Source organism: Cydia strobilella, chromosome 1 (genome assembly GCF_947568885.1).
Source record: "Cydia strobilella chromosome 1, ilCydStro3.1, whole genome shotgun sequence".
In the NCBI taxonomy this organism is placed as follows: Eukaryota; Metazoa; Arthropoda; class Insecta; order Lepidoptera; family Tortricidae; genus Cydia; species Cydia strobilella.
The window spans coordinates 26,123,056-26,148,035 of record NC_086041.1 but is presented as its reverse complement, the minus strand read 5'-3'; the positions used below and the strand labels follow the sequence as shown (position 1 = coordinate 26,148,035).

The following is a 24,980-nucleotide window of genomic DNA, read 5'->3' as shown; positions in this document are numbered from 1 at the left end:
CTGTACTAGACCGGACATATCTTTTGCATGTAGCCAACTTAGTATGTTTAACACATGTTTTGATGAAAATCATTGGCGCATGGCGAAGCGTGTGCTCCGTTACCTAAAAGGTACTATAAATTATGGCCTTTGCTTCACAAAGAGCAATACTTTTAATCTTACTGCATACGCTGACGCAGATTGGGCCAATGACCTTTCAGACCGCAAGTCCTATACTGGCTTTGTGATTAAGTTAGGATCTAATGTAATTAACTGGGAGGCAAGAAAGCAACAATGTACTTCTCTTTCAAGTTGCGAATCGGAATACGTAGCTCTTGGAGATTGTTGTAAAGACATATGTTTTGTACGAAATTTCTTGTCAGAAATTATCGATAAAACTTTTGACACTGTCATTTATAATGATAGCCAAAGTGCTCAAAAATTACTGTTAGTTAAAGAGCACTCCCACAAAAGAACCAAGCATATAGACCTAAGGTATCACTTTATTAAAGATCTGATTCAAAAAGGACACTTAAATGTAAAGTACTTGCAGACTGACAAAATGGTAGCAGATGTATTAACAAAACCCTTATGTGCTGAAAAACATTGTAAATTTATTCAGGGACTTAATGTTAAGCCTTTGAAATGTTAATAGCTTTACTTCTCTACTTGTGATATTTTTTAAATGTGATATTCATTCCTGTCTTACATAATTATAGCTGCATGCCTTATCACTATATTTATGTCTATGTGTTTTCTTTACTAGACTAAGCTTGCAGCATGTAATTAATTATAAGAATGCCTTATGTAGAGCCATACTTATAGAGCTTTTATTTGGCATGTAAAGTGTAAGGAGGAGTGTTGGAAATCGTGTAGTATACCCTTTACATGTATTGTCTATTGATATATATATACAGGCAACACCTACTTGTCTCTCTATGCTACCGCTCTACGACCGTATCCGGTTTGTCTTTCGTTGCCCTTCTTTCGATATGTAGCTCTGCATAAGCCTTTCCCAATTTTAAAAGTACTTATTATAATATGTGACAATTTCTAATCTATTTTAATCAATCGTTGACAAGAACGAAATGTAGTGTGATTTATAGCAAATTAAAACTACATATTTGTTAAGCACAAATACGATTTTATTTCCGTCGACAATCTCCACAATCCTTCGCTGCACTTCAACGCAGAGCCCTGCGCCTCCATCCTGCACATCAATAACAACCGTAAGTGGCATTATCAATCTGTTGGGCCCAGTAAGTTAGTGTTCTTCTCTCACTCTCACTGAGCGCAGATATCATGGTTTTTTATTTATTTTAAATTAATTTAGTTAATATTGTCTTCGGTTACCGCGATAGTTACTCATAAAATAAAACTATGAAAACGTTAAAAATGAAAGTAAAGTTAAAGTTTATAGTTTATAGACCGCGGGCCAGGAACAGATTTCCATGACCAATCGCCTCCCGGGCTAAAACTCGTATAGTGGTTAACGGCTATGTATGATGAACCCTCGTGAACGTCAGCTGCCGCTCCGTTGGTGGGTTGAGGAATGGCAGCAAATAAAGTCTATAAAAAAAGTTTAGTCATCGCCTCCCGCTTGATACTTTGTCAGATGATAGTTTAGATGCTATTGTGAACAAACAAAATCTTCAGCCGATGAAATCTTCAACATGTAAAAAAGAAAATTCTTTTCAGTCAAGTTAATAAAACAAATCGTCACCCGGTTGTATCGCGATGGAAAGACCGTGTTACGAGTTTCGGTGGCTGCCATTCCTCAACCCACCAACGGAGCGGCAGCTAACGTTCACGAGGGATCATCATACATAGCCGTTAACCGCTATACGAGTTTTCGCTCGGGAGGCGATGACTGACAAAAATTTGCGCCTGGCGAGCGGTCTATTATGGTACTTTTTTTATGTGGGTATTTATCCACTGTGGTTTTTACTTAGTCACCCGTTGACCACGAACGCTGTAAAGGGTTCGTAACGTCGGGATGTATTATAAATTCAATATACTCGATATAATCCGTTTTCATGGTTTTATTTTAATTTAGTTGTTTTTTGTACATTTGTATAAAATAAAAAAGTAATCGATACGATCAAACATAATATAGTGTTTAGACCTTTGTTCGTGATTTTCCTCAGATTGACCTAAGTCAAAAACTCAGGATTCGAATCGAAATAAATTAATGGCAGCCGTAGTACCGTATCTATTGTGATCCAAATAGCGCTACGACTTTTTACCGTTTTCTGAACCTATATACCTTAACCTTTAAATGCACAAAAAACATATCATAATTAGATAAAATCGATTTGATCTTGTATAATTATTTTGATCGTAAATTAATAAACTTTCCGATGTTTTATTCAAAGCGCAATAATTTAGTTAAAAAAAATACATTTGTTTTAAAGCAAAATGGCGGAAAATTTGGAAAAGTTGATGATTTTTAAATAGTATGTATATTTGTATTTATAGTCATTATCATTACCTTTGATTTAGTCTGAAATAAATGTTTTTTTATTTTATTATTTATTTATTTATTAGTAATCATTTACTACTTAACATAATTATGATTCGCCGAGATGATTGCAAGCTAGGTACTTCACATTAATGCAATATTGCTTCCTCATAAAAATATCCTAGGTATTTAAATATAAAATAAATCGACATTTAATATATTTAATTATACGAACGGGTCTACCGCGATTTAATTTCATTGTTTTTACCTTAAATTCCGACGTTTCAGCTGAGTTGCACCAGTTGTTGTGTGGCGGTAGACCCGTTCGTATAATTAAATATGTGTTCAAAACGCGAAGTTTTAAGTATTTATCGATTACTATTATATCGACATTTAATAGTAATCGATATTTATTTACTTACCTGCACTAAAAGCAAATGCGCACAAAGCAGAATAATTCCCTTAGCGTGCATCATGATGACTTGATACACATGAAAAGAAGAATGCTTAAAAGTTGCGTAGAACTAACACGTTCAAAATATTATAGGTCTTTTTATTATAAATTATTGCTCAACAATGCCTTGCATAGATATTGACGCATGTTATGTGAAGATAGGTACGTAATCGTACTTGGAAGCGTTTCATGACAGAGTCAGATGCAATAACATAAAGTTGGACGTGACATATTGGAACTTGATAAGACACACAATACATAAGGTTTATTGTATTCCAAATGCAAATGCAGGCTAATACGTCCAAATAAGGAAATAAACTGAAATATGTACCTAAATAGGTATTAATACGAAAGAATAAAATTAATCTTAAAAAAAAGTAAAACCGACTTCAAACGGGAAAAATAAAATATTATCTCGTTTTATAGCAAATTATTTGTAAGCAAACTTAAGAAAATGCTAATTTGTTTAGCTTGTTACACAATAAACGAATTTATATTCAGAACTGCTGATGTCCCAAACTGATGTAATTTCAAAAATAAATTAAAACAATGTAAAATAACTGAATAATTTAATATTTACGTAGTACCACTGTATATATCTTGTATGTAAATAAATTTGATATATTTATAATATCTAAAATCTACTCTATTATGTATTATTGTGATAATGATGTGTATGCTGTGTGACGTGTAAAATTATTCATAATTTTATCAATAAATTTCTCATTCTCATTCTCATTCTCTTTATATGCGCTAGCAAACTGATACGTTTGAAGTCGGTGCTAAGCTAAATCTTAAAAGCGTTAAGTTGCCGTCAAACCGAATGCCAACCCTGGTATAGTTTGATAAGAACAAAAGAACCAGTATTGTGTTAGACACTTACTCAATAAAAGACAGTTGCACTGGTAATCAATAATTAACATTTATTTTCTTTCTTCTCCGTCCTCTTTACCATTACCACACACTTCCCGACTCCGAACTAACTGCCCGATAACTACCCGCTTTCTGTATTCTTTTTTTATTTCAAACCCCCAAACTACCTTCAATAAAAATATTGTCAGTATTACCAATTGTAAAAATATTAAATAAATATAAAAATTGTAATAAAAGTTAGGTTGAAATTAATCGAACCTTACATTCGACCATCCTGACGTCGTGTATGGTCCCCATACACGCGCCTGGTGGAACCTTACATTCGGTCAGTTAGTTCAGCATAACAAAATCATCTTATTATCAGATATATTGACAGTATGATATACTAAATCTACTCTTGGGTTCCGTTCACAAAATTAATAATAATAATTTCTCCTCTTACATTTGAATTTGAGTTTAAATGTTTATGCTAGTATGAACTTACTTCAAACTAATCGTATATATTTAACTTTTACATTATTTATTAAACCTCGACCTAATCTGTTTTCAGGAAACTTGAACTAAAACCTCGAATCAAACTATTTTAAACGTTATCTTCGAACCAATCACTTCTCGAGGGACTTAAACTAAACCTCGAATCACTCAATTCTCGAGGGACTTAATCTTAACCTCGAACCAATCAATTCTCGAGGGACTTAAACTAAACCTCGAACCAATCACTTCTCGAGGGACTTAAACTAAACCTCGAACCAATTAATTCTCGAGGGACTTGATCTTAACCTCGAACCAATCAATTCTCGAGGGACTTAAACTTAACCTCGAACCAATCAATTCTCGAGGGACTTAAAGTAAACCTCGAACCAATCACTTCTCGAGGGACTTAAACTAAACCTCGAACCAATCAATTCTCGAGGGACTTAAACTAAACCTCGAACCAATCAATTCTCGCGGTATTACCATCAGGTATTCCTCGAACCAATCAATTCTCAAGGTTTACCTAATGGCCATATCAATTTTAGCAAACCAATCAATTCTCGCATTTTCATCGTCAAGGTGCAAACCATTCTGTTCTCGCCCTTGACCTGAAACAACAGAGAAACCTCTAAGTACATAGCTGTATACAATAGTTTAATAAGACATAACATAATACACAACTGCCACCTCGCGCTCTTCGGCACAACCTATTGTCTTTGATTATATATTAGTTATCTGTGATGTATTCGAGTCCCTTCTCATCAAGCCCATAGAATATCTCGAATCTTGTGTAACTCACTAGCTCCTAGCTGCAGAGTAAGTAACCAGTCCTCATCTCTTATCACTGCTTTATATTGATTATTGTTCTCAGTTTCACTCACTCAGCTTTACTCATCAATGATAAATTTATTTGCGTCCACGTGGAACATTTTAGCTCCAGTTCGAACACCATAAACGTTCATTGAAAATCAACTACTGATTGTATATTAACCTTCCCTGGTCGCATTCCCTCCGCGTCAATTTTTATTTTTATTTTTTATTTTTTTCTTGTTCTTGACATTCTACAATACCTAGGTTGACCCTAGCTATGTATACATTGACATCTCTTTTTTTTGTGACATTTTTTTATTTATTAATTTTATATTCTATTATTTGATTTCTGTTCTAATCTTAAGTTGACGATCTTTTAGTGAAAGCCTTTGTTTTATCCCTTTTTGTAAAATACTGTGCCTTTTTCTTTAAGAAATAAATATATCTAATCTAATCTAATCAATTTCATAGGCTAAATAGTCTAAATACTCAAGATCTTATTTCGCTTCGAAAGGTAAGGTTAATAAATAATAAATCGCACAACGTATCGCGATACAACAAGGAAATTTTAGATTTAGGCTAGGCAGATTGTTCCCATGCAAAACAATATTATTAATTTTTGAATTAAAAAATACATTTATTTACATACAAGATATATACAGTGGTACTACGTAAACGAAATTAATAACTAGCTTAAATCTAAAATAGGCCCTTGAGGCATTGTACCAAGGATGCTGGCGGCATTTCCCCGCTGTATCGCAATGCTGATACGTTGTGCGAGAAAGCCGCCAGCTCTTCGGTCACCAGTTACGTCAACCAGACGCTTCGCGATTTCTGCAAACAACTTATGCGCGCTGGGACCCCATGGACCTAGAGTTTCAACTCCAAATGGAACGAAATGATACTCTCTACCGAGGCTCTTATATTTATTACGTTTTAAAATTTCGGCGCTTTCCGCCGCTCCGCCCGCTTTTACATTAGTCCGTTGGAGGTGGGACGGTGCCAGTGTGTCTACGCAGGTAGCATCCCACACCAACATCCGTCCCAAGCTCCAAGGAACCAAGGACATCCCATCGGGCCTCTTGCCATCATCTCTGATAATGCCAGTCGGCTCAAGAAGAGCGGGTACATTGATGGTGGCAAGAGACCGACGGATTATGTCATTAAGCGACGCATGTCTTGAAAAACGGCCGGCACTTTTTTGACAAGATAATCCATGGTGTCCCAGTCGGTCCACGTCCGTGCCACAAGAGCATATGTGTGGCGTACACACCGAAACCCCGAGTCGCAAACCAGTCGCCAGTCTAAGGGAGGCCGGATCCAAGAAAGTACCAGTATTAGGCGAAGGATGGGCATGTAGCCAGTAACCCGCTTCCCGGGCTCCGACCGCCAAAAGCCTCGCGCGGTCTGGACCTGTACAGTTGTTTAGGAGAATATTGTAAGTTAAATCACAGTAAACATTATCCCAACTCCTTTGTGAATTTGGGTTGTCTGGAAATTGTTTTCCCGGGCAAGCAATTTTAAAAGCATTTTTGGCGTCCTCAAAGCCCGCAATCTCACAGTTTGTGGGCAAAGCCCTTAAAATATTTCCTATGAGACCAGACGTGCTATGAGTGGACGCCAAAAAGGCTGGGGAAGCCACACTGGAAATTTTGCGAATTCCTAAACCTCCAAACCGAATAGGGAGGGACGCTTGAGACCAGGAAGGCTCACTTAGCTGAATGTTTAGAATAGTCTCTAAACTAATTTTGATCAAATCATCTAAAGGCGACAATAAATTTTGATGTTTCCAAAAAGGACAGCAGCGGAGCACATATGTAAATTTAGGGACAAAAAGACAAAATTTAAGAATCACAAGAGCATAATGAGGGCTAATTTCGAGTAAGCGATTCGTGTGACTTTTGAATTTAGTTATAGAGTTAGAAATATAACCGGGAAAAGATTCTTCGAATATAGGAGATCCCAGGAGGCAAAGAGAATACTTGTCTACTGATTTGATATCAGGAGCCAGATCGTCAAATTTGGGTTGTAAGTCTGCCAAAGAACAAGAAGGTTTTTGAATAAAGAGTTCACATTTGCTGAAATTCAGTTCTAAACCAATATTTTCGAAACTACTCTTAATAAAAGACAAATCAGAGAGCACAGTATTCACGTCGCCTCCTAGAGTTCCGTCATCTAAATACCAGACATTGAATTTTGATTTTAAATTTTTAATAATTGGATTTATAGCCAAACTAAAAATTGCTGGCCCGAGAGGGTCACCCTGCTGACAGCCAACCTCAGAAGATAATTCATGTGACTTGTACATTAATTTAGATGAGTTTGAATAGCAAAAGAAAAGGTAATTGTATAGCTCTGGAATTTTGTCCTTTACTTCTGTCAGCAAAGTGTCCCTACTAACCGAATTAAAAGCATTTTTAACGTCAATTTTGACTACAATTTCGCAATCATTGAGTGAAAGGTAGGTCCTTAGGGCATGGACGGCTGCCTCGCACCCACCTTTCGTGCCGAAACCTAGCTGTATTGGTTCAAAAAGGGACTGCAATTTTGATCTAACGTGTCTAACCGCAATTTTTGATGCCAGACGTCGTAAAGTAGACCCCACAGCAATGGGTCTCACCCCTCCGTCCTTTTTGGTTAGGGCGATCAGGTTTGCACCGTATAGAATAGGGAGGATTTCAGTGTTAATTTTGCCTGAAAACATAAAATTTACTAATTTAGTAAGGGAACTGATAAGCTGCACACCTGCGTCGCCCACGGAATGAGAAATTAGATCCTTCAAATGTTGGGGCGAGATCCCATCCAGGCCGGCCGCCGAACCGTTTTTGAAAGAAAATATGGCGTCAATAACGTCTTTGTCTTCGATTTGGAGGCAGGCCCGGTCAGATGTAGGTGGGGCAAACAAGTGTGGTACTGAAGGAGCTGGGGGATGTTTAGAACGTAAAGCCGAGAGGGTATCAGGAGTATCTGGCGATAGCACGTCATTTGTGAAAAGAAGACGAGCGGCACCTTTAAGATCGCCGTCGCTAATTTTACTTTCAATTAATTTAGTTCTATTGAAAGTGGATGAGGCGCATCCAGAAGGTCGAGAAATGTGTGGAATTGTATTCGAAACGCAATTGTTTTTGATTTTTTGTGTTAAAGAAATTGTCTTATCCTTTTTGGCATGAAGGGTTTTGAATGAAAAAAGGAAAAGATTATGCCAATCATCAATTTGATTATTTTCCACACATTTTATAATTAGGCCTGAAAGGTGATTAGCGACTGTGATCCTGGCGCCGCGCGGAACTCTTTTAACAACGGGCACATTATTTTTAAGTTCGCTAAGGTATGAATGGAAAGGGATGGAATTTGGTTGGTCAGAAAGGGGGGTGGTCAAAAAGGGTTGGTCTAAATTTAAAACGGCATCATTTTGGCTGATACAAAGACGGTGTTTTTTGGAAATATGAATATTGAGGCCTCTCTGCGTTTTAAAAGAGTTGTCGCATTGTACGGGCGTAGGATCGGGCGAACGCTCGACGTGGCAAAAATGTGAAGTTTTCCAAATGGATCCAAATGTCCCGATGCACACAGCGGCGGTCTTTGGTAACAAAACTGGAAGCCCCGAGCTTGAGTGAAACTAAAAACAGGGTTCGATGTGGAAATCGTCCTCCATGCCGGTTATTGAGTCGCCATACCATACGGAACCAAACAATAACAAAACATATACCTACAATAAAATCGGTGGTTGGTTTGTTATAAAGCCGGGTACTCACTAGCGAGCCGTAACTGTAACCGTTGCATGTCCTGTAACCAAAAAACATAGTGTGTACGTGGTTCGCAAACCTGCTGCGAGCGGTACGGCAGCGAGCCGATGTTTACAACGTACTCATTTCTGAACCTGTAACGTTGCACGTAACTATAACCGTTACTGTTACCAAAAACATAGTGTGCTCGCTCGTACGTACGTGGTTCCCGAGCGTGCGACGAACGCTACACGAGCGACTCGCAGCGAGCCGACGATTGTCGGTTTTTGCCGCGAATCAAAGGGCGCTCGCAGTGCGCTCGTGGACGTCAAGAGGAGATGTTGTTGCTAGCCGCTGCGAACCAGCTGTATTTTCCAGTTATTTCTTCGTTACGCCTACAGGGAAAATACTGTACTATGGAACCCCAAAGAAGGAAGGCCAAAGATTATTACAAAAGACATTTGAAAGAAGATGCCTGGGCTAAAATCGGAGGTATAATGAATGAAAGTGGGGAAGCATGCAAACAAAAAATGATTATTATTATATTTATTGGCATCTATACCTATACCTATCCTACCTGCACAGGCGAGAGACACTTCGTCCGACATCGTGGAGTTACAAACCAAAACTGAGGATAGATCCGGCAGGTCTCCCCGTACACACTAGAACCTCGTTACTGTATCTGTTTGGTTACAGTTACAGCTCGCAAGACGCAAAATGAGTACGCTCGGTGAAAGCGTTCCGGCGACGTCGTGAGCCGTAACTGTAACACGCGTACACACTAGAACCTCGTTACTGTATCACACATGTTACGGTTACAGCTCGCTAGTGAGTACCCGGCTTTACTGTTATAAGTATTAAATCGTTCTGAGCAATACAATGCATCAATTTTTTTACATGCAGATACGTCTGCGAGCGATACTCCAAATTTTATATTAAAGGAAAAAATGGAAAAAGTTACACTTCCGGCAGGATTTGAACCCGCAACCTCCTCGCTTCTCTCGCTTTACGCCACCCCAAAGGCGTGTATACATAAGGGAAGGAATGGAAAGATTTGCAACGGATTGCGGAGGTTGCGGATTAGTTATTCTGTGGTTGCGGGTTCAAATCCTGCCGGAAGTGTAACTTTTTCCATTTTTTCCTTTAATATAAAATACAATGCATGTTGCAATAGCAATTACAAGTCTATTTACTTTAATAACGTAACGATGCTGATAACAATAAATTAAGACTCATATCGAAACAAATTATGTTAGGTAGGTTTTAGGTAAGTATTTCAATACCTACTTAATTTTTATGATAGGCACCCAAATTTGTATAAAGGGGCTATGGATGGTATAGAAAGGATGCCAATCTATAAATAGTTCCTAATCTCTCCGGTGGCGCTAGTTGGGCTCTGGGACATGAGTATAACATGAACCATATAAGGCAACAAATAACCCGACCAAATTACGTAGGTTGTTTTTGGTAGTATTTCGGTGTATGGTGGCGCCGCCTAATTACTGTTTTTTGATGGACACTTTTCATACATAGAGATTTGGCTCCTTTATATGGTCTCCATGAAAGGGGCTGACTATTAGTCAAAGAGTAGTATAATATATCTATTAGTACGCCGGACGATATCGGCCTATGTCAGTTAGAACAAAAATTTGACAGTTCCGAACAACTGACAGGCCGATATCGTCCGGCGGACTGATAGTCAGTGGGCCCCTTTAGACCTGTTAATATTGCTGAAATAAACATTTCCTAATTTGATTCTCACCCAGGTTATGCCAAAACATCAGTAAAACTTGAAATTACTTAATAGTGCAGTACATGGTCTCCAGAACTGTGTCATAGAGAATTTTTAAAATATACAAAGTTTCCATGAAATGTTATCGGTATTTTTGAAGTAAAACTCAGATTTTTTCTGACGGAAGTAACGCTCAGTAGTGACACACGCACAATAGGACACGGCAAAGTGCCAACATAGCGATAAACGTCAAAGAAGTTTTACTTCAATCGCGCGTAAAGATTACACGCACACACTTTTTTCTGCACGTTTATTGCCAAACCTTCTTTACAGTTAGTTTCGATCTCTATGACGTATGATACGAAATAGAAGCTAATTTGTGACGTAAATAATAAATAAAACAGTCGACAACACATTGAGTAGGTAATAATTCCTAATTTGAACTGAACCGGAACTTTCCAAGTAGAAACTTGCATGCATCTTTGTTGATTTTTAAACTAACAGAGATATAGTTTGGCCAGGAACAGTCTTAAAATTTCAAACATAGACAGAGAGAACCATACAATACAGTCAATACAGTAGACAGGCAGTATCTTACGCTAGAACTAGCACCCAAAAGAAAGGGAGGAGTATAGTTTTTCGTTCTTATTTACTGACAATTTGGTTTGCCAAACTATATATTAGGTAGGTAGGATCTAATATTAGGTAATTAAACTAAAGTAAAACAAACGGAGATACCTTGACAATGACGACCTGGACGGCATATATCTCAACGACTGGCCGAAGATTGCTCAGAGCCGAGACGAATGGATTGCTCAGACTCTCAGAGCCGAGACGAATGGAAATCGAGGGGGGAGGCCTTTGCCCAGCAGTGGGACACCGTATAGGATTATAATAAAATAAATAAAACAAACTTTTTATATATATAATAAATAGTTATATTGAAATAAGTTCAATAGTTACAAAAAACCATATGTGCAATAATATAATAATAAGAATTAGATTTGTTCTATTTTATTATATCCCAGTAAACGTGCCAAGGCTATAGAATCACTAACAGTTAGCACAGCGTGCATTTGTATTCTAAACACCACAATATCTGTGAATTTGCCCTTTTCCATTTAATGTGACTCAATATTCAATAAGTGTTACTTACGATCTAACAAGCCCACCACCTTAGTTCAGCTTCTAAAAGCAAGTAAGTGGATAGACTGGACAGAGATAAGATAACTAAACACTTAGGCAGCTAAGATATGGAATGTCGAAAAAATGTTTGCTGTGAAACAATCATTACTTAAATCAGATATACTGAGAAAACCTAAGAAAACCGAGCTATCTTATGTTAACAAATTTAAAATAGCAAAAACTCATAAAAGAGGCGGATTGTGGCTTCATGCTTGCGTATTTCTTACAGAATTTTATAAACAATTGGATTTTTCAATTAGAATAGCACCAACCTTATAAGTTAGATTACCTAGATGTTTACATGGCTCAATCAAATTCACAGTTTCTGGGATATGGTACATTTACAGAATTCTTAAAAAAAAACCTTATATATACAAGTTATATGTGTGATTGAATTGTTTAATCTCGACTCATAATAATCAGCATAAATATTTCACAAAATTAGAAATACTGGTGTAAGGTATTGTTTGGACGGTTGTTGTTTATTTGTAGCAATAGCCTTCGTTCTGATAGCACCATTCTGGCTGGATGGACTCTGCTTGGATTCCCATGCGGACGAGGCGTTCTCTGTTGAATAAAAGAAGTTGTTTACACTTTCTGATAAAATAATATTGGTAGTTTATAAGAGCTCTCTTCGAGTGTACGACCACAGAATAAGTAAATAGTATTATCATACAGAACGGTCACGCACCGCCGCGACTCGAATTACCTCGCCCCGCGACAGCAGATTGGGGCTCACGGGCTCAGTACTATTTTTAAGCAATTAACTTACACTATGACGCATGCCGCATGTACAGACGTGACGTTCACACATAAAAACGTAAGTGATTTTTGATGTATGGCGTGTCCGCCCTGTGGTACAACCACAGGGCCTGTGTAATAACTAATCATGCCCACTGCCCAGTATTTGAGAGCTCACCTCGTGTGCAGCATACGGTGCTCGGCGTCCAGCCAGGTGGTGGGGGGCTCCGTCCAGAGCCGCTCGGCGAACGCGGCGGCGCGCGGCCACAGGCGCTGGTCCACCGTGGCCGTGTCCGACTGCTCGGACCACAGGGCCGCCTCACCTCCTGTGTAATCATGCCCAGTGTTTGAGAGCTCACCTCGTGTGCAGCATACGGTGCTCGGCGTCCAGCCAGGTGGTGGGGGGCTCCGTCCAGAGCCGCTCGGCGAACGCGGCGGCGCGCGGCCACAGGCGCTGGTCCACCGTGGCCGTGTCCGACTGCTCGGACCACAGGGCCGCCTCACCTCCTGTGTAATCATGCCCAGTGTTTGAGAGCTCACCTCGTGTGCAGCATACGGTGCTCGGCGTCCAGCCAGGTGGTGGGGGGCTCCGTCCAGAGCCGCTCGGCGAACGCGGCGGCGCGCGGCCACAGGCGCTGGTCCACCGTGGCCGTGTCCGACTGCTCGGACCACAGGGCCGCCTCACCTCCTGTGTAATCATGCCCAGTGTTTGAGAGCTCACCTCGTGTGCAGCATACGGTGCTCGGCGTCCAGCCAGGTGGTGGGGGGCTCCGTCCAGAGCCGCTCGGCGAACGCGGCGGCGCGCGGCCACAGGCGCTGGTCCACCGTGGCCGTGTCCGACTGCTCGGACCACAGGGCCGCCTCACCTCCTGTGTAATCATGCCCAGTGTTTGAGAGCTCACCTCGTGTGCAGCATACGGTGCTCGGCGTCCAGCCAGGTGGTGGGGGGCTCCGTCCAGAGCCGCTCGGCGAACGCGGCGGCGCGCGGCCACAGGCGCTGGTCCACCGTGGCCGTGTCCGACTGCTCGGACCACAGGGCCGCCTCACCTCCTGTGTAATCATGCCCAGTGTTTGAGAGCTCACCTCGTGTGCAGCATACGGTGCTCGGCGTCCAGCCAGGTGGTGGGGGGCTCCGTCCAGAGCCGCTCGGCGAACGCGGCGGCGCGCGGCCACAGGCGCTGGTCCACCGTGGCCGTGTCCGACTGCTCGGACCACAGGGCCGCCTCACCTCCTGTGTAATCATGCCCAGTGTTTGAGAGCTCACCTCGTGTGCAGCATACGGTGCTCGGCGTCCAGCCAGGTGGTGGGGGGCTCCGTCCAGAGCCGCTCGGCGAACGCGGCGGCGCGCGGCCACAGGCGCTGGTCCACCGTGGCCGTGTCCGACTGCTCGGACCACAGGGCCGCCTCACCTCCTGTGTAATCATGCCCAGTGTTTGAGAGCTCACCTCGTGTGCAGCATACGGTGCTCGGCGTCCAGCCAGGTGGTGGGGGGCTCCGTCCAGAGCCGCTCGGCGAACGCGGCGGCGCGCGGCCACAGGCGCTGGTCCACCGTGGCCGTGTCCGACTGCTCGAACCACAGGGCCGCCTCACCTCCTGTGTAATCATGCCCAGTGTTTGAGAGCTCACCTCGTGTGCAGCATACGGTGCTCGGCGTCCAGCCAGGTGGTGGGGGGCTCCGTCCAGAGCCGCTCGGCGAACGCGGCGGCGCGCGGCCACAGGCGCTGGTCCACCGTGGCCGTGTCCGACTGCTCGGACCACAGGGCCGCCTCACCTCCTGTGTAATCATGCCCAGTGTTTGAGAGCTCACCTCGTGTGCAGCATACGGTGCTCGGCGTCCAGCCAGGTGGTGGGGGGCTCCGTCCAGAGCCGCTCGGCGAACGCGGCGGCGCGCGGCCACAGGCGCTGGTCCACCGTGGCCGTGTCCGACTGCTCGGACCACAGGGCCGCCTCACCTCCTGTGTAATGTGTATAATGTGTATATCATACCCAGTGTCAGAAATAGACAAGTAACGAGACTGAAAAACCCTTTCGTTGTAATGGCGCTTAATCCGCAGAAAATTACACTTGTTTGTTTAGTAGGTCCGAAAGACCCTAGGTATGCCTGTCGCTGATAACTGACCATAGGTCCTTAGGATACGGAATAGGAATCCTTGTTACAAATTATCAAATGAGGTATCTCTAGAATATTTTAGATATTGGTTATTTTTCATTATCAAACGGTTTTTGAAAATCACAAGTTTTTTAAAGCCTTTAAGATAACGTAGGTAATTCTTAATATTAGTCTTATTACAAATTATCAAATGAGGTATTTCTAGAACATTTTAGGTGTTGATTCTTTTTTATTATCAAACGGTTTTTGAAAATCACAAGTTTTTAAAGTCTTTTAGATAAAGTAGGTAATCCTTATTACAAATTATCAAATGAGGTATCTCTAGAACATTTTAGGTATTGATTCCTTTTCATTATAAAAAATAAAATAAAAAAATAAAATAAAATTCATTTAATCGAATTTAAACTATCGTGAGACATATTAACTTAACTAACTTAGCGGTTTCACTCACGTATTTTCATTAGTCACCCGCGTGACATGTTAGCGCGTGTGTGTTATACTAAGTGAAACCGCTAAGTTAGTTAAGTAAAATTCATTTATTTCAAGCTGCAAGGCTCATAACCAGTTATTACAAATGTCATAAAATATTACCTATTATACAACAAATATCAAACGGTTTTTGAAAATCACAAGTTTGTTATAAGCCTTTTAGATAAAGCGAAGAGCAGTATCAGTGTAGGTGCCCTTACCTAGAAGTAGATCCTTGTTCTCTGAGGCCATGACTGCTATGTTGTTATCGTAAACTTTCTGCCAGCCGATGTAGGGAGAGCACCAGTTGTTCCCTGACAATATAAAGACTTAGTAGGTGACTCCAGAAGAGGTAATTAAGGGAAGCTAGTGCGAGTACCCCGTATGGTATGAGTAAAAATCGTGAAAGTTTAAATCAGTGATCTCTTTTTATTTACTGCACAATCTTGTCGTTATCGCATGCCGTATCATAGACACTGTTAACTTTAAACTTTAAATCTTTTATTGCCAGGTCATAGATCCATTTCATTAGTGAACCTTATTGCAACGACATAAAGTCTAACATCGGTCTGTTAAAAATGTTGCTGTTAAGTTTTAATACCAACCTGCGCCAACCCAGGCACCAAAGCCGCAGTCTAAGTACAACGCATCGTAGTTGGACATAATGAGGCGATACCCCTTCGAAAGTAACCCTTGGATTTGAGGGTCTACCCCTGTTGTCCACACCTAAAATATAAAAGAAAGTTCATACCGTGTGAGTGTTATACCTATTTTGTGTTATATATGAGACCTACGGCCACTGAAGAAAGAGTTAATTGTCTTGTCACTCGTGTCAATGTCATTCAATAAAATAACGTAAACATTTACATATGTTATTATTAATATAAATTATGAATACATAAAACTGGCGACGAGGATGGAGGAATTAGAACGCTTTACGCGCCTGCGGGCATCGGTACGTGGTCAACTTACAAAATTAGACCAACAACTACAACAATTACACATAACATCAGACTTTGAAATATGTCAACGGCTTACAAGCCTTGAAAATTACGAGAAAAAGTTTGACAACATCCAGAATGAAATAGAGTCACGAACAGATAGTATAGAAACCGAAATCGAGCAACGCCACACAACAGAGGAAAGTATTTTGCAATTAAAATTGAAGTTACACGGCTTACGCCCTACCCCCGCTGTCGATGCATCCTCAACTTACGTGTCGGTATCGCAGCACGCTCGGAGTCTTGAAAGCACGCGCGATAATACGTCCGTGGCTGTACACCGACCCAAGATCACATTTCAACCATACAATGATCGCGAAGACTTCACAAATTTCATACGAAGGTTGGAAACATACATGAAATTAAATATCTGTGAAGATTCAAGAACCCGGACGCTAATGCTTTTAAGCTCTATACCACCAGACTTACACCAAAAAGCCTACGACTTATGTGCACCCGACGATCCATGTGAAATGGATTTCAATCATATTGCCAAAATGTTGAAAGATTATGTAGATCCAAAGCCTAGCGTTTGGGCCTGCCAGCATAAATTTATTACGCGAGTACAAGATACACATGAATCAGTCATGCTTTATACCTCTGAATTGAAACGTTTGTGTCAAGATTGCGAGTTTTCGTGTATTCACTGCAAGAAATCAATCTGCGATCAATTTCTTACTCTACAATTTATAAGAGGTTTACGCGACAACGATATAAGAACAAAACTCTTACAGGAAGTAAAAGTATCAAGTTTCACAGACGTAGTAAAAAATGCAACTACACTCGAACTGGCAAAATCGGACAGTAGTTACATGTCGCCTGCACACTGCTCTACGCAAGAACCGAAAGATCAACACTTCATTAAAACTGGATTCAATAATTTTAAACGTAAAATGGATAACAAACCTCTTTCGATTAAAGATTTAAAGGGGAAATGTTTCCGTTGCGGAAGTCAAGAACATCAAGCGAATACGTGTCGAAGCATAAATGACATATGTACCAAGTGCAAACGAAAAGGCCATCTTGCTCGAGTTTGTTTACGATCTATGCAAGCCAGCAAACAAATAGAACATGAACTTACGGAAGAACACGACGTGGATAGCTCGTCTGAAACAGTCGATGACAACACACCCTGGGATATGAACTTGATACAATCGTGTAGGACAGACAAGTTCATGATAAACGTGTCTCTCAACAACAGGGACACCGTCATGGAAGTAGATACAGGTGCGGCCCTGTCGTCCATGTCTTACAAGGATTTTAAGAAATTAAATACAGGGTGTAAAATATACAAAACTAAAATTACAATGAGAACATATACGAAGGAAGTCTTCGTACCATTTGGCGTAGCTTATGTTACATGCAAATACAAGGATAAAATTTTTGACGGAAAACTTTACATTATGAAGCAAGACTTGGACGCTGTCTTTGGTCGAACATGGATACGCGTAATAAACCTATTTGACATGGACAATATCAATCAAGTCAACTTAGAAACACATCCAGAAGTCGAAAAACTTATGTCTGAATATTCCAATGTATTTGATGGTACCCTAGGTTGTATACCTAACTACAAAGGTCGTCTCACCTTGAATGAAAATTCAACGCCAATCTTTGTCAAACCTAGACGCATTCCATATGCGCTAAAGGATAAGGTAGATGACGAAATAGAACGATTATGTAAACAAGGAGTCATTACAAAGATTGACAACTCAGAATGGGGAACACCTGTTGTACCGATTGTCAAACCTAACGGTAGCATACGCTTATGCGCAGATTATAAAGTTACCCTAAATAAAGTCATTAAAGATGAACAGTACCCCATCCCTATCATAGAAGACATCCTTGTAGAGATGAATGGCGGAGAGTTGTTCTGTACATTAGACCTTAGCCAAGCCTATTTACACATGATGATGGACGAAGAAAGTGCCATGATGCAGACCCTCAGCACACACAAGGGAACTTTTAAAGTAAACAGACTCATGTTTGGGGTCAAAGTAGCCCCAAATTTATGGCAAAAGTTCATGGATCGACTCCTACAAGGAATCACTGGCGTTAAATGCTTTTTCGATGACATCATCATCCAAGGAGCTACAGAAAAACAACTGCTGGCTAGACTACGACAAGTATTACAAAAACTAAACGAAAACAACTTGAAACTTAACAAAGAAAAATGCCATTTTATGAAGGCGAGCATCGAATATTTAGGACATATTATAGATAAAAATGGTTTACACAAAAATAAAAACAAAGTAAAGGCTATTACAGATACTAAACCACCCAGTAACGTAAATGAATTAAGGATTTTTTTAGGCATGGCTAATTATTATAACAAATTCATACCGAACTTAGCTTCAATATCTACGCCTTTGAATAACCTGCTTAAGAAAAACGCACACTTCGTGTGGACTCGCCAATGTAACGAAAGTTTCAATAGGATCAAAAAAGAAATACTCAGCGATAGGGTTTTGACCCACTTCAATCCAGAACATCCACTGGTTTTAGCTACAGATGCATCACCTACGGGACTTGGAGCTGTTCTATCGCACCGCTTACCCGATGGTTCTGATAGACCTATAGCATTCGCATCCCGCTCATTAACAAGTAGCGAGAAAAAGTACAGCCAAATAGACAAGGAAGCTACATCGCTGTTCTGGGGCCTTAAAAAGTTCTTCCACTATTGCTACGGACGAAAATTCATACTTGTGACTGATCACAAGCCACTAACTACTATTTTTCATCCACACAAGACTTTGCCAGCAATGAGCACAATGAGGCTTTTCCACTACGCGCATTTTCTATCCGGCTTCAATTACACAATCGAGTACCGGACTTCGAACGATAACAGCAATGCTGACTATTTGTCAAGATTCCCAGTAGATACAATAGCTCCCAATATAATTGATGTACATACTGCATTTCAACTAAATCAAATAAATACAATCACGGTTGACCGGGGGAAAATTGCTGAAGAAACCTTAAAAGATACCGAATACAGCAGCCTGTTACAAGCGTTGATGGCGGGTACGACTGTTCGCAGATATGGCTACAATGATAATGAACTTACTATTCAAGATGGATGTCTCTTAAAGGGAGTGCGAGTCATGATACCTGTAGCGCTGAGAAAACGGGTATTAGATGAGTTACACTCGGGACACCTCGGTATGGTGAGGATGAAATTACTAGCACGAGGCTACGTCTACTGGAAAAATATGGACAAGGACTTAGAAGAGATGGTTAGAAGCTGTCGTGAGTGTCGGCTACACCAAAACGAGCCTCCACCGGTTACACTACACCACTGGGAGCCTCCGACAGGCCCGTGGCAGCGACTCCATATTGATTTCGCGGGACCTCTGAAGGGACAGTCATTGCTTATAGTTGTCGATGCTTACACCAAATGGGTTGAAATCTTCCCAACCAAAACGACAACCAGCTCTTGGTGTATCAGAAAATTACATGAGATTTTTCTTACGTTTGGGTTCCCCTTAACACTTGTTTCTGACAATGGACGTCAGTTCATTTCAACAGAGTTCGAAAACTACCTTAAAGAAAAAGGAGTAGTACATAAAACATCCGCACCGTACCATCCAGCTACGAATGGGCAAGCCGAGAAATATGTTCAGACCATAAAAAAGACTCTAAATTGCATGAACGCTGAACCAGGTAATCTGCATGACAAAATTCTAGCAGTAAAGGAACGCTTATTAAGAACCCCGAGTACTACAACCGGCAAGAGCCCATATGAACTTATGTTTAGCAGAACAATAAGAAACATGTTGCACGTGCAGTTCAAGACCAGGGGGGAAGATGTGGGGGCAAGGCCCGAAAGATCTGAAGAAAACCGCATCGTGCGCTCATTTACCGTTGGCCAGAGGGTTCAAGCTAGAGATTATACTAACGGACGTAATAAATGGCAATTTGGAACTGTAACTAAAACTCTAGGTCGGCTCCAGTACGAGATAAGGATGGATTCTGGAGATACTTTTAAGAGACACATAGACCAGATGTTGTGCACCGTAATACCAATTCAAGATGCAGAAGACCGATCTTAGAGATTTGCGACGGAGGTGTTATACCTATTTTGTGTTATATATGAGACCTACGGCCACTGAAGAAAGAGTTAATTGTCTTGTCACTCGTGTCAATGTCATTCAATAAAATAACGTAAACATTTACATATGTTATTATTAATAGGACTTCCGGTTCGAGCGCCATCTTGATAGTTAGCATCGTGATTAATTACTTTGTTTTTTGCTTATTAATATTGTTTAAAGTGTAATATCGATAGCTTATTATACAGTAAACTAATGTGGTAGTGTGCAGTGAATGGAGAATTAATTTTGAAGCGCGTTTAACCACCATCTTGGAGTCAACGGCCGGTAGTCCACGTGCTTCTTGTAAAGACTAGCTATCGATTTACAAGAGCTAACAAATCACCGTACACTGTCTTGTACAACCGTACAATTTTTGTCGTTTGTAAACCTCTCAATACCTTGATACTGGCGAAATAGTCCCACTGGGCTGAAGCCATAATTTTAAAAGAAGAAGAAGAAGAAGATTATTAATATAAATTATGAATACATAAAAGTGAGAAAGAAGGAATTTGTGACATTACAGTTGCATTGATTGTGCTAGTCTCGTTGTCTAACTGATTAACTTCACGCAGCAGAGATCTATGAAACTTTCCATACAATAAAATTTAAGCGAAGGCTTTAACGGTGACAGACGGTTTGGTGCAACCGACCCATAGTGTTAAGATGTCGCGATAACGAACTAACATAATGCCTTTGATGCAACATAAGCCAACGTTCAATGGCCTAATAATGATTCAGTTATGATTCGGTAATTTAAATCACCGTATTTTTTCCTCACGCGAACAATCGAACATTGTTATAGCGGTGTGTTTAGACGTCCTTCTTATTCTTAGCCTAATTTGAATACACGTGACTCACTTGAATGATGTAATCATCCTTGTTAAGATATTTGTCAACAGAGCTGTAGTCCGTCAGCGTGCTGGTCCATAGGATCAGAGGCAGCTTCTTGCCGAATGCCTGAAAAAAGGGAACATTATAACGAATTTTTAGCAACCAGAAACAGCGATTAAATCGCAAATTTCTGTTTATTTTCATAAGAAAGCCTTACCTATGCGAACCGGCACATAACAAGTACCTATAAGCAACACTTTCAGCCATATCCATACTAGTACTATAAATGCGAAAGTGTGTCTGTCTGTCTGACTGTTACCTCTTCACGTTTAAACCGCTGAACCGATTTAGTTGAAATTGGGTATAGAAATAGTTTAAGTCCCGGGGAAGGACATAGGGTAGTTTTTACCCATCAAAAATATTACATGTAAAAAGATGCCAGTCTCGCAACGCAATACTTCTACTACAAAAAAGTTTAGAGATGTAATGTGATACCAAGTCGGTTATTTTAGTCAGTGCCAGGGGGTGTTAAAACCGCATCAATATTACCTATAGATATCTTTGATTTTTAATACATATAATGACTTGGCAATTGCACATAATGCTTTACTCGTACCGTACTCATAAATAATATGTGTAATGCTCAAGCTGCATGTGATTAACGCTAGCGTTATTTTCAATTAGAATTATTTTTAATAGTTGACGATGATCCTTATGTCATTATGCAGCCGTGCGATGGCCAAGTCATTATACGTATTAAAAATTAAAGATATCTAATATTGATGCGGTTATAACACCCCCTGGCGCTGACTAAAATAACCGACTTGGGATCACATTACATCTCTAAACTTTTTTGTAGTAGAAGTATTGCGTTGCGAGACTGGCATCTTTTTACATGTAATGTTTTTAGGGTTCCGTACCTCAAAAGGAAAAAAACGGAACCCTTATAGGATCACTCGTGCGTCTGTCTGTCTGTCTGTCTGTCCGTCTGTCACAGCCTATTTTCTCCGAAACTACTGGACCAATTAAGTTAAAATTTGGTATACATATGTAAGTTTGTGACCCAAAGACGGTCATGTAACGTAAACAAATGAATTTTAAACAAGGGGGCCCACTTTTGGGGGGTACATGAGAAAATTAAAAAATGAAGTTTTTCAAACTACATCGTGTTACATATCAAATAAAAGAGCTCATTGTAAGAATCCAAAATATATTTTTTTTATAATTTTAGGATAAACAATTTAGAAGTTATTCAAGAAAATAGGCAAAAAATGACCATTCCCTCCCCTTTATCTCCGAAACTACTGAATCTAAAATTTTGAACAAAATACACAAAATAGATCTTTATCTATAGATTACAGGAAAACCTATTAGAAATGTGCAGTCAAGCGTGAGTCGGACTTAATTACTTAGTTTTTGATCCGACCTCTACGGGTTTTTTAAAGACATTTCACTCACGGTTCACATAAAAAATACATTGTTTAAATTGTGTAATGTACGGAACCCTTGGAACGCGAGTCCAACTGGCACTTGGCCGGTTTTTGGTGGGATCTCATCTCTTTTTGTTTGTTCAGGCAGTCCTTCTTTTCGTGTACATACTCATACCATACTCATACTATGTATACACATATCATAATTATACACATCTTCATTCATACTCACATCGTACAACGTAGTACATACTTAACATACTTATTTAAGGAACTGCAAACGTAACTTTGTTATCGCATATGTTTATATAGGATTACAAACTTACTTGTGCAGTTATTAAACCTTTAAAACGTGACTGATATTGCAGTATTTTTAAGTTTTTATTGGCTTAATACGCTAAAAACTAATTACGTTTCAAATTTGGAGCTCGTGGGTCTGTTAGAAGAACCTTAGAATTATGATGATCGTGTGTGAGTGTGTCAGTGACAAAACTAAGGAACTTTGACATGCAATAATTCTTAAACTACAAGTTCAAATTGAATGTTCTTGGGAATATATGTAAGCCATATCATGCCCTATATGTCACTGAAAATTCAGGGCTCTAGCTTTAGCCAGCACAATATTACAGGACGTTGAAAATGGCCTGAATGGCTTCGAGAAAAGCATGGTACGGCCGTGCCTCTTTGTTTTGCTCGACTTGGCGAGATCCCAGAAATCAACCTTTTACACCCCCTTTTCACCCACTTAAAGGTCCAATCTGCTTTTTATAGCTTTCCCATACAAACTTACACCCCCCTTTTCACCCACTTAGTTTGTATGGGAAAGCGATAAAAAGCAGATTGGATAAAAAATAAGCTACCCAAATTACTAACTCCACGCAGACGAAATCGCGGGCAAAAGCTAGTCTACATAATAGTCCCGAATAAATGTAAGTAGCTTGAGGAAGCCGGCCTTATGAAGCGGATCCAGCGGTGTGCTGGGTTACTTACACATTTAGCGATAGTTTAACTCTTTATTTACATATTAGACACATATATACAGAGGTAAACTAAACTAAATTAAAAACTAGCTTAGATCTAAAATAGGCCCTTGAGGCATTGTACCAAGGATGCTGGCGGCATACCCTCGTTGTATCGCAATGCTGATACGTTGTGCGAGGATAGTATATTTTAGATTAAGCGATAGTATATTCGAGAATAAATATTATAAGACACAGGCCTTGTCCAGGTTCCAGAACTGGGTTATGAATTGCTAGATCCCTACACTTTTAGCGATAGAATATTCCAGAATAAATATAAATAGGGTACCGTGTACGCCTTCTCTTGTGCTTTCTTCTGGAAGTAGTCCCACAGCTCGAGAAACCCGGCCTTGTCCAGGTTCCAGCGGTGCTGGATCATGAACTGTTGGATTTCTTCGGACGCATTCCAGCAGCGGTCGCTGACCTCGTCTCCGCCCATGTGGAAGATGTCCGGCTGGAATATCTCTGGAGATGAAATGTTTGTTTGTCAAGTTCAAGTTAATTTATTTACAATCAATATACAATTAGAGATCAATTATATGTATAATTGTACTTACACGTTGGCAAGGAATACATCTATCAGACTTTCTATGCTACGTACTCGTCCATACAAAAAGAGGAAATGTTTTCCCACGTCTAAATATTTTTCATTCCGCATGACTTTTAGTACATTAATACATTATTGACACAATGAAAAACTAGGTTTATAAGTTTTTTTTTTTTTTTTTTTTTCAAAATTTGCAATAAAAAAATGTTTGTTTTTTTTAAAGATTTAGTTAGAGAAAACCCTTTTTTCCCGAAATGAACTTTCATATAATAAAAAACCGGCTAAGTGCGAGTCGGACTCGCGCACCGAGGGTTCCGTACTTTTTATTTAGTATTTGTTGTTATAGCGGCAACAGAAATACACCATCTGTGAAAATTTCAACTGTCTAGCTATCACAGTTCATGAGATACAGCCTGGAGATAGACAGACAGACGGACAGCGGAGTCTTAGTAATAGGGTCCCGTTTTTACCCTTTGGGTACGGAACCCTAAAAAGTATCGTTATTTCGTTAGGATCGCAAAGCTATTCTTCCCTCTTAAATTATCAACTTCATGATGTAATCAATTTTATAATTGTTTGAAACCAAAGCAAACTAATCAGAAATTGTAAATATTACGATTATAATTATTGTCAAACAAAATTCACGATAATGCCTTTTAACTATTATAGTCTTAATTAAATCAGGCTATTTATGAGCGGACCGTTACTGAAACGGGTTAATTGAGAATGTATATGTTAAAGTTGAACGAATGCAGAATTACAATGCAGCCATCTATGAAATTAGTAATGAAAATTATGCAACTGAACTGCTCAACCACAGTTGACTTTTCAAGCTTATGCGTTTTTTTATCACTTCCCTGTTGTTTTACGCGACAGCAAAATGTCACATTGTTAGGGTCGGTTGCACCAAACCGTCTGTCACCGTTTTAAGGATGACTCCCGTTAGACCGGGCCGTGTCCGGGCCGGAGCTTCCGGCGCTTACTTTTCTATGACATGACAGGTGATCACGTAGTGCTTTCCATAGAAAACGAAGCGCCGGAAGCTC

General features: G+C 40.1%; 3 protein-coding genes across 5 annotated transcripts in view; 2 read left to right on the top strand and 1 right to left on the bottom strand.

Annotated features, from left to right (window-relative positions):
• Positions 1-24,980, top strand: part of LOC134755424 (transcription activator GAGA-like) — a 470,096-nt gene that overhangs the window by 402,039 nt on the left and 43,077 nt on the right. The window lies entirely within an intron of this gene.
• The window catches only part of LOC134742570 (chitooligosaccharidolytic beta-N-acetylglucosaminidase), a 43,066-nt gene continuing 32,294 nt past the window's right edge, over positions 14,209-24,980 (bottom strand). For all 3 annotated transcript variants that reach the window (XM_063675786.1, XM_063675794.1, XM_063675798.1), the window contains exons 11-15: positions 23,677-23,852; positions 20,966-21,064; positions 15,618-15,738; positions 15,234-15,326; positions 14,209-14,389 (exon numbers count right to left, since the gene is read on the bottom strand). In XM_063675786.1, the coding sequence (XP_063531856.1) occupies positions 14,238-14,389; positions 15,234-15,326; positions 15,618-15,738; positions 20,966-21,064; positions 23,677-23,852 (641 nt within the window). In that variant the 3' untranslated portion in view covers positions 14,209-14,237. The remainder of the gene's footprint in view (positions 14,390-15,233; positions 15,327-15,617; positions 15,739-20,965; positions 21,065-23,676; positions 23,853-24,980) is intronic.
• LOC134755522 (uncharacterized protein K02A2.6-like) lies at positions 17,060-20,065 on the top strand. Its single transcript, XM_063692066.1, has 2 exons — positions 17,060-17,240; positions 17,571-20,065. Exons 1-2 carry the CDS (start codon positions 17,060-17,062, stop codon positions 20,063-20,065), a joined length of 2,676 nt encoding a protein of 891 aa, XP_063548136.1.